We start from the raw sequence: 12,981 nt of genomic DNA, 5'->3' as shown, positions 1-12,981 counted from the left end.
TCTGTAACGATATTAACTGATCACGCCTCGTATCGTTAAATGATTATCTTTATGTTCAAGTATTTTTTGTTCTTTGAATTTTAAATAATATAAAAAGATATCTACACTCCAGTGATATGAACGTACTGTTAACAATAATTTTATATATTGGAAGATCAACGCAATGCAAAATAATCATTAAGCAAAAACATATATTAAAAGTAATAAGTATAAGTATCACTCTATATTTGACATTTGACTAATTTGAATTCGAAAGTCACATGAGTGATAAGGGAACATCATGGTAAGGGTAGCTATAATTTGAGGACGTACGAGCCCCACTGGACCGCATGTAATCCCGTGTCACGGAGATTTCACGGTGCATCGGTACGGCTCGGAATCGGTATTTGGTCCAGTTAGCTCGTGTATTTGGAATACGGAAATATTATTTTAATCTGTGCCATCGGAAATTGTACGACTATTTTCCATACCTGTGTTTAACTTTGTGGCCTTGGATTTCTTGGTTATACCTAAAATATATCGCTGTCAAGATACGGAATGAGATACAGATTTATTTTATGTGAAATTTCGTCGAGAATGTGAAGAATGGGGGCTTAGTAAAAGAAAATTACAATTCACACAATTTTATTGTTTCATTACAATTTCAGCCTTGCTTTTATGAATAAGTTTTTACATTATTTACATCACAAATCTTTTGTCCTTGAGTAAAAATACTGTAAAAAGGTTCAAATTTCCTCATAGTTAGTGTTAAATTTTACGCAGATATGAGAAAATAATGATATTTATCTATACAGTGTTAACATGAGATACAATGTCTAATAATAAGAAGTACAGAACAGATCCTGAAAAAAGTTGGATCATGTAGTAACTCCTTACAACAACGATCATAACATCCTCAAATGATTATCTGTTGAGCTACAATCGCTCTTCTCATATTGTCATTGTCGGGTAAGACCTAAACTATTGGCTAGTTGCGTACACCGAGCGACTACTTCGTCCTGTAGAAGACTAAACGCCATAGCTATCAATATGAGTCCAAATACAAGATATGCACAACACGCGATCATTTGAATGTATTCGCTCTTTGAATTCTCGGCACTATTCTTTAAGGTCAGGAAACTGGTCGGGACGAAGTCTCCGAAACCAATAGTAGCTAAAGCTATGAAGCAGAAATAGGCAGCATCAAGAAAACTCCAATTTTCCCATACTGAGAAAATGGCAGCTCCTACGGCTATATACGCTAATAGAAGGAACAGTACAATTCCAACTGGTATATGACAATGTTCTAGACTATGATTCTGGTGTTGTACGCTGGTGGAAGCACTGCTGCTAGGTACAGCACAACTCTTCATCTTGTGGTTATCTTCACTCCATATCAAAGGCACTCTTGACGGTGTATCATGTGGGCATATTCTGTTGAAAAATCACAAATTAAATACTTATTCAAAAAATGACATTTTTTTAATTTTCTATTGATATTGTTTAATACCTGTGCATGTACATGCGTTTATTTATTTATTTTTTTTAATACTTTATTGCACAACACATGAGTACATAAGAGGAACTCCAAAAATATTTGACTAATAGTGCACAAAAGCGGTCTTATCACTTATTACAACCTTTGGTGATAAAAGCTTGCAATAGAAGCCTGCGTTGTAATGTATATTTAAATAATTCTGTAAACAACTATCCGGTACGACTCATGTGCGTTATTATACGTTGATAATATTGTACGTGGATACAAAAATATTCACACTTATAACAGCAACAAGTGCCATGTGTGCCAGATCACGTAGCTAATACACTTTATTTAATAGCTTATATGTTGAAGGAATATATTGGGATGAAATTTTGTTTATATATTTGTGAAGTTGGAGCAATTGGCTAGTAAGTAATAATAACAACAGTTTTTACCCTTCATCGGGATCCTCCGAATCATCTAGATCTTCTTGACTCCGATTAATGAAAATTTCCCCGCATTCTTCAGCTATCAGCTGTTCTATCGCCGCACCTCGAGGTCTCTGTATAGTACCTCTCCCTCTGCCTCGTGAAGGCCCATGTACTGTTGCGAGACATTTTATATTATTTGCTGCACGCTTACGATCGAGTGTTTGTGTTTGGAGTGCTGATGATGTTTGTGGTTCTGAAATGCACAAAAAAGTAAAGTAACTTGAAAATATTTAACAAATGTGAATTATATGGTATCTCTGTTAAAAAATGCATTTAAGAGATTTTAGGATTTTACTAGTTATTGGAAGATATATATGAATATTTAAAAAAAAGCCACACGCATATTTCCTCACGATTATACCTCCAATGCTATTTGAAGATAAACATTATAAGCGTAACCTACAAATTTCTGTTAAAATCCACGCATTCTGCTCACTTAGCCAGAATGTAGAGTTAAGTCTAATCTAAACATTTACTCCCAAAATTAGAGTTTGAATGAGTCGACATAATCCTGATATATACGATAATAACTTAATAATAAAATTCAAGATTTTGTATATTAAATTCAAAAATACAAAATTTTACTTTCATACTAGCACTCAGAACTGGACAAAGGTCCTGCTCATTTAAATTTTAAGCCCTTTTGATGTTTCATCCCCTCAATTCCCCAAGGAGAATTATACTTCCTAACTATGAATTACTGATACCATTAAAGAGATTTCAGTTATCATTTTAGGACATTCAATAATTATTACAATATAATAATTTAAAGTAAATTTTAGTTCCTAACCATCAGATAAAGCATTTCGCTTCACTCTCCCCAAGGTTGCAGCTCTGGGACTCATTGGTGCTTTTTCAAAGACTTGTGAATACTGTCCCCTATCACCAGCTCTCGTTTTCACAATTCCCGGTGATTTATGCATTCTCGGAGGAAACGAAATGTACTGGTTATGTTCTGCTGGTTGTGGTAGAAGACGTTGCTGCTCGTGTAATTGAAAGTGATTCTCTAGCTGCGAACAAAAATGTTGCGTAAGTATGCTTATTAAAATTGGTAGAAGTACGTGATTGCGTACATTGAGGATAATGGTCAAATGAATATCGAAGCTTAGTGCAAGAAAGGAATTTTGAAGCACTTACTTATAAATTTGAGAATTTAATTTTCAATCTATACTAGTATGATAAATGCGAAAGTAACTCTGTTTGCGTGTCTGTCTGTTGATCTTTCACGACTTAACCATTGAACCGAATTTACATTAAATTTGTTATAGAGCAAGCTTGAACTCTAAGAACACCTGATGACCAAGCTTTAAAACTTGAGTGTAATGTCGGGGGGATAAAATAAAATATACAATATATTCGTCAGAATAAAGTATTAAATTACATAAACATTTTTTAGATCCTAGACATTTGTGACATGAAAAAAAAACATTCCTTACATTGCCGAAGCGCCACCGATCTTGGGAACTAAGATGTTATGTCTCTTGTTTCAGAACTCAACAATACTAAGTATTGGTGCTTGTTGATAAAATATATAATGTAGGTGATACTTATCTAAACAAAGACAAGTAAATCTAAATAAATTATTTTATTTAAGAATTTAATCATAATATTTCTCGTGTCTTTCAGTTATCCAAGCCGTTCAGTAAGTTCATGCCCTTTGTAGGCCAGTAGTTCTATTTAGATAAAACAAACTCGAAACTCGCCAGATTACGATCGTAAAAAATTAACAGTTCTTCCTTATTACAGAATAGCATTGTTGTTGTCAATATTGACTGATGTGATGGATTTATAGGTAGAATGATAGGAAATAAATGTATTTATTAAATACCAATTACTCATTAATTTGATTTATAAATCCTTGTTATAAATAATTGTTTTGTTGCGGATAATAGAATAGTATTTAGTTATTGTTTCGAGTTTATATTATTTTGTGATCGACAATCTCATTACTGAATAGTACTTATTAGTACTAATATTAATTAATAATTTTGAATTAACAATAACGTTTATTTTTGATGAGTCAAACAAATTGGACGATAATATACACATGGTGACACAATAGTACTCATTAAAATATGAACAACTGCTAAAAAATGATTGCGTGAAGATAATTTTTTAATAAAATAAATAAATATTGATGATTTTGGCTCACTTAATTCGGATGTGATCGGTTTTACGAATTTTGCCGATGTAACAACTTAGTTGTGTCGTCGGTAAGAAAGTTTTAAATCTTTTTTTTTAATTAATGGTGATTTTTTTTTTTGATATTGAACATTCACACTCACCTCGCCATCTTTTCTCCAAGTATTAGGCACTTTATTTTTAGTAGCTCGCAGCCAGGCCAGTCTTGCTAATCTTGCCAAAGATGCTCCTAGGCCTGCTAAGCAAGCCAAGGTTAATGGCACGCCAGCCGCCGCATACGCTACTGTCGCTGCTCTGCCAGCAGATGTTCGCGGGGAAACGTTGCCGTATCCTAAGAAAATTTTAATCAAAGTGAATTTCAATTAGATTGCATATCAGAGATCAAGGATTTCTCAAATGCTGTTAATTAATTTAATTAAAAAGTTTTCCCAAAATAGCTACAATGATTTATCGTGTTGTCGTCTCAACATATTTTTAATGATTAATATTAATCATTAAAAATATGTTGAGACTTCAATCGTGAAAGCGGTTATGTAATTTTATGTAATTATTAAAAATGATGTTTAAGTTAATAATGATAAAAATAATCGTAATTTAATGAAATCAACTAATGTCAATTCAAATTGAAATTTTAAGGTTTGAACAACCAATATTTTTTAGAGTTTTCTGTAAATTCATTCAAATCTTAAAATTGTAAAAGTTTCAAAAAAGTGCGCATTGAATGATTTTTTTTTAATTGAATATAACGAAGGTAACTTTTGTAATCTATAATTGAAAAATTGATGATATATATATTTTTTAGTTATTGAACCCCTTTTCTAATACGGCCCCTAAGAAACCCCCAAGAACAGTCAAATTCTGACAACTGTCATTTCAGTTCATCATTTGTAACAAAAAAATTTACTTTTAAATATCAAATCCAAGGAGTCTATATAAACTTTAAAAGAAAAACAGAAGATTTTGTGCCAGTGCTGAAACAACGTGCTGAACGTACTGACCTATAGTAGTGATGAGCGTTATGCAATATATCAGTGATCCGGAGAAGGTCCATTTGGTGTCTAGTGCCAGCTCAGCGGGTTGGGCGTCAGATTGCCTCGCCGCTGCAACTATTGACGATTCGAATTTGCGTAATTGTTCATGGACCAGTCTTGTCCAATTGCGTTCATATAGCACGTTCAGCCGTTCTGAAACAACACACTCGTGGTTAGTTAGTACGCTACTATGTTAGGTAGTGCAATGACTTTAAGTAATTACACATCAACGTTCTTATGAACAATAAATAAAACAGCTATATTCATCTTTATAAATATATAGTAATAATAATATTATTACTCTCATTGTTAGTCATAGTAGTTCGTTGTTATTTAACGGTAGAATTATAAAGTTTTTTAATACAATATGTTTTGTTCCAGGTTACTTTAGTTACGGCAAAAAGTGATTAATTACAAAAGGTTTAATTAAGTAGCGGACCGTTAATTCCGCTGCGGTAAATGCGTCGTCTCCCATTAAGGAAAAGGATTTGATGTTCAATCTGTTACTCTACTTCGGGTTTGTGATGTGTCTTTTAGAGCTTCTTACGAAACTCGTAAATGCCCCGAGGATAACATTCCTTAACCGCGCAAAACGAATTTAATTTGAACTTTAATGAATCCAAGAATTGATTGAGTAATTACCGAATTCTTCATTATTTACCTACATTGCGTAATAGATCAAACACGTATTCATAGTCGTTGGTTCGAATCGAGTTTATCTTGTTCCTTTAATATATTGCTAACACTTGCTAAAACTATAAACAAAAACAGATCAAAACAACCTGATTCTTCAAAAAATATGTACTGAAAAATGTATACATGATTTTTAGTGGATACAACTTTATGTCTTATCCCTACTAATATTATAAAGACGAAAGTAACTCTGTCTGTTACCTATTCACGCTTAAACGGCTAAGCCGATTTAGATTAAATTTAGTATGGGGATAGTTTGAGTCCTGGAGAAGGACATAGCCTACTTTTTTTAATTCACCCCTCGAGGTGATCAAATTCGAGGTGAAAGCATGTGTGGTATAAACTTTTATCAATTTCGCGCGTTTAAAGCCGCCGGTTCAGCTAGTTATACTACAAAGTAATAAAATACGTAAGTTTACTTTAGTAAACAAGGATTAGGTTTCGAATTCCAAATTAGGCGAAATAATTTAATAATTAGTAAGGAATCAGTTAGCTCTCACTTCCAACAATTACAATTAACTGGGCTATCGATTTATTAATCGATACCATAAATATTTTTTTGAAACAATATTTAGATAGGGCTTTATGTAGGTATGAGCCGATATGGCCCAGTGGTTAGAACGCGTGCATCTTAACCGATGATTTCGGGTTCAAACCCAGGCAGGCACTACTGAATTTTCATGTGCTTAATTTGTGTTTATAATTCATCTTGTGCTCGGCGGTGAAGGAAACCGCATGTGTCTAATTTCAACGAAATTCTGCCACATGTGTATTCCACCAATCCGCATTGGAGCAGCGTGATGGAATATGCTCCAAAACCTTCTCCTCAAAGGGAGAGGAGGCCTTAGCCCAGCAGTGGGAAATTTACAGGTTGCCAACGTTATGTAGATACCGCTCAATATTACATATTACTCCATCAAACAAATACTTAGAATTGTTGTAATCCGGTTTACTACAGGCTCAATGGACACATCTTAGTCCCCAAGGTAGTTGGCGTATTAACGATATAACGTAAATTTTAATATTTCTTAGAGTGCCAATGCACCAATAAAGGAAGATAGTGGTAAGACCATCCATTTGCCAGTATGCCTAACGATATTTTCACAGGATATAGCTTTTCTTCTCAAAAGAAGCGAAGGTCTTTCTCCAGCATTGGAACATTTACACTGATATTCATTAACAGAGTCATTAAATATAATTGCATATGATCTTTTAATAATTGTATAGATTGAGTTATATTTTGTTTAAAAACATTATAAGAAGAATTAAGTTTAAGATTTTATTACGATACGACTTCTTAATAGCCAGTAATAGCTTTGAAGGACTTTTTGCTTAGATTAATTGTTCAATCAGGCTTATCTGATTTAATTTAATTTGAAACGACAATAAAGTTTTAAAATATGAGTTTTTAAGTTAAGAAGAATTTTATAAGTATATGGCTGGAAATATTAAGAATGAATAAGAATGATTTACTTGGTGGTAGGGCTTTGTGCAAGCCCGTCTGGGTAGGTACCACCCACTCATCAGATATTCTACCGCCAAATAACAGTACTCTGTATTGTTGTGTTCCGGTTAGAAGGGTGAGTGAGCCAGTGTAATCACAGGCACAAGGGACATAACATCTTAGTTCCCAAGGTTGGTGGCGCATAGGTGATGTAAGGAATGGTTAATATTTCTTACAGCGCCTTTGTCAATGGGCGGTGGTGACCACTTACCATCAGGTGGCCCATATGCTCGTCCGACAATCAATGCCATAAAAAAAAAAAAAAAGAAAGCGTATTCATGTCATTCTCGTGTAAGCTGTGTACGGCATATTAAAATTAATTTATTAAGAATCGATTAAAAGTCTAGAAGCCCAGTGGATGAAATGTGAATCTTGAACGAAAATTGCGGAGTCAAACCCGGACATGCACCACTAATTTACTTTATTTATTTTTATTAATCGACTACTAATCCAGTGTATTTTTTATTTCTATAATTTTATAACGATTATTGATTTATTGGTTATGTATAAATGAGTAATACTATTAATAATAATTTTGTTGGTAAATAAAGATTAAAAATTATCCACGGCTGGATCCAAAGATGGATAATTTTAACTTCCAAAATTTTACACCTACTTTTATCGTTTTAGACGGAACGATTGCCCATAATTTTGAAACGATAGTATCTTCTATCATTAGCAATGATATGCTTTAATGTATTAATTCAAATGTTATAACATGAAAGACAATTTTAATCTATATACATATTTTGTATTACTATAACAACATGACTATAACAGAACTGTAACAATTTTCTTCAAAATATTCTTTTATTTTATTTTATAAATTGGCTTTTATTTGTGCCGAATGAGCTCAGATTATTTCGCCAATGTCACGTGCGATTCAAAATATTAACATATTATATAAAAACTTTCCTCCATCAAATACGTTGAGTCTTCTTCTAGAAGGAAGTAGGAAGCGACTTTGTTTTTTTACTATTTATGGTTTACTTTCACGCTCGGTGATGAAGAAAAACGTCGTTAGGAATTCTGCATGTGTGTGAAATTCGGCCACATGTGTCTTGACGAACTCGCAGGAGAAGCGTAAGTGAGTTTTTATATGAAATAGTTTATTATTACAGCGTAATCGAAAAAAGGAAGACAGTTTCCCAACTCGCTTATTTCCTTGCTCGCATGATAAGTATGACAAAACTTATCTGAAAGTTTGTGTTTTCGTATTGTAAATAATTGGTCTTAAATGGCTGTGTTATATTCTTAATTGTTTTTAATTAAATGTCTATATAATATAATAATAATTATCTTAATGGATAGAATAAATTCGTAAACATGGATTTGGTGACCTCCTCTGTCAAATATATAAAAACGATTTACTTTAAACATTCATTAAATTCCAACGATATAGTTACTAATATTAAAACTGCAAATGAAAATCTGCTTGTCCCGTACGTTACGCTTGCTAAACTACTAAACTCAATTTCATAAAAATTGTTATACAGCAAGCTGGAACCATAGGGAAGAAAAAGGCTACTTTCTATTACTGAAACCTACGACCCAACACGTGGGAGAAGTCGCAAGCGAAAACTAGTATATTATAAAATATAAAAGTTAGATTCAATAAAAGCAAGAATACATATTTTATAAGAATATGTTGTTGACTTAACAAAATAAATATTTGTATAGTATGATGTTTGAGTTGTCCCATTCATGTATCTCTTCGTCGCAGCCTTTTTCGATTTATTGAATTCGGAAAAGGAAAATTCAATCAGGAACTTATTTATTTATGAAAATCTTTAGGAAATGGAATTATAGACGTCACTTCCTTACATCAACATGATATGTTACATAGCCTTTTCTCATTCTTCCGGGAATTTCTCAGACCGTGTAATAAATGTATAACTATTATACAGATATAACTTTATCTACTATAAACTCTCAATTTCTTAACATCGAATAATATTTCCGTCGAAGACAATCCATCATTACTTTTCGTACATATTTTTTTTTAAGTTAATCACTGACTAAACACTGAAACCACTGATACATTGACTATAATAAATGAATAACAAATAAAACTAATATAAGTGAGTTCTTAAAAAGAACACTGCTGAACTCCGTAGGTTTTATAATTGTATTCTGAACTCAGTTCAATATTAGAATACGATTCGTTCAAGTTGAGTCGAGAACCATTATTTTGGAAAATCAACTTTTGCAAAATTCAATCTTTTATTTTTTTATTTTCCTACACCTATAAGCTGAAAAGGTATTCACATATTCGTGAGCACAGCTTAAATGTAATGTAAATTATATCATCTTGTTAGAATTTTTATTACCATTCGGAATTTAAAATTAATTTCATCCCAACATAAAAATCCTTTTTTTTTTTAAACAAAGTTTAAACATGAACGAGTATATATCTGCTATAAGTACTCCATACACTGAGTGAATAAATAAATTAATTCAAAATAAAATTTCCAACGAAAGCATATAACAAGTATTTTAAATCAAATACTTGTTATATGCTTTCGTTCGTGCAATTTATATAATATTTTCCAAGTGTTTGCAGCTTCACATGTGATTTATACATCAAGATATCTCGTATTAATATACAATATAACTCGTAACCCCACAAGTGAGCAGAAGACACGTTTCCAGTTATCGCGGTATAAATATTGCCACGGTGGTCCAACAAAGTTTCGATCAGCGCGGAATTTTCTAGCGAAAAATTCACACGCTATCAGCACGGACGCGGTCCTATCTCGTCGTATTAACGTTGCCGATCTCAATTGGGTTCGTGATTCTGCATTGAGGCCACCTACAAGACCTTCAGTGGGGTAGGTTTTTAAGCCGAATGAGGTCGATTCGACGTTTAGATACAAGATAAGTTTTTTGAACTCTCCTTAATATGCTCGCGTGGGAAATGACTTGGTATAATTTGCTTTTAACGCAAGAATTTTTTTTTGAATCTAGGTTTTATTTTCTTTTTCACATAATATAGATTTATTAAATAGTTTTTAAGAATAAGTCAATTGGACTTATACGTTTTAGGAATCTTTTTCGGACTAATTTAAAAAAAGTATTTATTAAAATTCGTTTCAAATATATATATAATAAGGTCACCACCGCCCATAGACAATTGCGCTGTAAGAAATGTAACCCATTCCTAACATCCCCAAAGCATCAATCAACCTTGGGAACTAAGATGTTATGTCCTTTGTGCCTGGAGTTACACTGGTTCTCTCGCCCTTCACACCGGAACACAACAATATTGTTTGACTGTAGAATATCTGATGAGCGGGTGATACCTACCCAGACGGGCTTGCAATAAAGCTAAAAGCTAAATAAAAGCTAATATAGATTAATCAGTTGTCAATTTTCAGTCAACAGTCAAAGAGGACTTGTGATCCTTCTTTATAGAAAAATGTATGTTTATTTTTTTGTTTTTCGTATATTACTTAATCATACATTCGATGGAATTAAGCTTGTATGATTATCGAGACACAAGCTCAGCAGATTTCTGAGATAATACTATCACAATATATATTATAATTACAATAGCTTGCCAGTCACGTTGTAAAATTTAATAAAAGATATATAAAAGACACATCGCAAAGCCGGGCCTTCATCATACGACTTTGAAATACGAAGTAAAATTACATATCAAAGTGAAAAGGCAAATAATATATAAATGACATTTGTTACCGTGTAATATTGCACCAATCTGAGTTATGTTAGCGCCGAATGAGTCATATCTACGTATAAGTACGTTGGGTAATAAATATTGGAAGCAAATTGGAATGCTTGTTAGTGTTGGAATGCAGGTCATAGGTGGCAAACGAGCAGGAGGCTCACCCGATGGAAAGTGGCTACCACCGCCCATGGACATCTGCAACACCAGGGGACTTGCAAATGCGTTGCTCATCCCGACCTTGTCCGGTTAAAATAATTGTATTTATTCTATATCTACCGGATCCAATCTAAGCCATGTAAGGACTCAGATACACAAAAAAAAACATCGAAATCGGTCAGACCGTTTTGGTGAAGTTCAGTTACATATCATCAGTCATAAGAAACTGAACAGCAGTGCAATACTTTAAGAATTCACTTCGTATCTCACTCGTGAAGTGTTTACATGCCATTTTGATACGTGTATCTTATAAATTTTATACTTATAATAGTCAAAGTCGCATAACACATTCTGACATTTTTCGCTCGTGTTCTGGGGTGAGATTCGAGTTACTTAATACAGAATAGATCAGAGGATATACAAATGTACTTAATTCAGATATTATTTATTTATTCACCGACTAGCGACCCAACCCGGCTTCGCACGGGTGCGATGCTGATAGAACTTTTTAAGGTGTACAATAGTGTAGTACATTATTTTGATCTATCTCGTAGGGTTCAATGGAAGCGCAAAAGAATGTGTTTATTTACGACATCACATTAGAAACCTCTTAATTTATCTGTGTTTCTATACTATATTATGTATTATACATATAAATCTTCCTCTTGAATCACTCAATCTAATCAAAAAACTGCATCAAAATCCGTTGCGTAGATTTAAAGATCTAATTATACATAGGGACAGACAGCGGTGAGCGACTTTGTTTTATACTATGTAGTGATCATATTTATAATGTAAGGATTAAAATGATTATTAAACATTTTGCTAAAGTTTTATTTAGATTTCTCCTACAAAAAAAAAAACTTTTGAATAAGAAATCTTAGGAAACACAAAATGCCATTTTGGGAGGCAAAGTTATAAATTTCCATGCGCAGAAACGCCGAAAAGTATTATAACGAACAATGTGAACAAACTAAGGTACTGTTAGCAAATTGTTTGTCGTTTGTCGGTCACGCGAAATGCCGCTTCGTCTTTGTTGTTCGATCAAACTTCCTCATTCGTTTCAGCCATTGTTGTAAACGGTGGATAATATTCTGATTTATTACTAACCTATATATTTTGTCTGTAACATTATTCTTTGATCGTAAAGATTAAACAAATATCGCAAATGGTCGAAATTCGTTTTTTTTTTTGGGATTGTTTATTAGCTTTCTATGCACGCCTATGACGGACTTTCTATTTGAATTTAAAACACTGTTGATAAATCGTTATTTGAAAAATATGAGGAATACGATTGGAAATTACAATGAAAATACTTATATTTTATATAACACTGTAAAATTATTGCATTTTTGTAGTCATATATGCCTGATATACACTAGTACATATTATTAAAAATATTCGTTTTATATATCAATTTAAATTAAGATTCATTATTACTCAAAAATAAATTACGTTTTACATACTTGAGCAGGAATATAATTTGAGCATTTTTTATTCATCTCTTGTACAATTAATTTACGTTTTGAAATATTTTATTCCGACTTACATTGGAGGAGGCCTTAGCCCAGAAGACGAAAATTTACAGGCTGTTAATGTACATGTACACTTGTCATCACAGTGTAGAAAAATCAATACATAGGATCGTTTATTTTATTTGATTAATCTTGCTTTATTTTACATGTGTTTTTTTTTTAAAATATGAAATGTATATTCATATTGAACTTAAAGTCAATGATATAATTTTGGACACAGTTGAAGAAGTTAAATATTTAGGGATATGGCTAGATCGGCCTCTTAGATGGGGTAAACATGTT

General features: G+C 32.6%; 1 protein-coding gene across 1 annotated transcript in view; it reads right to left on the bottom strand.

The window, feature by feature from the left end:
- Nucleotides 1–607: 607 nt before the first annotated feature.
- Nucleotides 608–12,981, bottom strand: part of LOC113397982 (uncoordinated protein 58-like) — a 153,520-nt gene continuing 141,146 nt past the window's right edge. Inside the window, exons 3-7 of the mRNA XM_026636522.2 lie at nucleotides 5,091–5,276; nucleotides 4,236–4,423; nucleotides 2,741–2,960; nucleotides 1,915–2,143; nucleotides 608–1,413 (exon numbers count right to left, since the gene is read on the bottom strand). Coding sequence (XP_026492307.2) covers nucleotides 939–1,413; nucleotides 1,915–2,143; nucleotides 2,741–2,960; nucleotides 4,236–4,423; nucleotides 5,091–5,276 — 1,298 coding nt within the window. The 3' untranslated portion in view covers nucleotides 608–938. The remainder of the gene's footprint in view (nucleotides 1,414–1,914; nucleotides 2,144–2,740; nucleotides 2,961–4,235; nucleotides 4,424–5,090; nucleotides 5,277–12,981) is intronic.

Source organism: Vanessa tameamea, chromosome 13 (assembly GCF_037043105.1).
Source record: "Vanessa tameamea isolate UH-Manoa-2023 chromosome 13, ilVanTame1 primary haplotype, whole genome shotgun sequence".
NCBI classification, from domain to species: domain Eukaryota; kingdom Metazoa; phylum Arthropoda; class Insecta; order Lepidoptera; family Nymphalidae; genus Vanessa; species Vanessa tameamea.
This window is presented reverse-complemented; position numbering and strand designations above follow the sequence as displayed.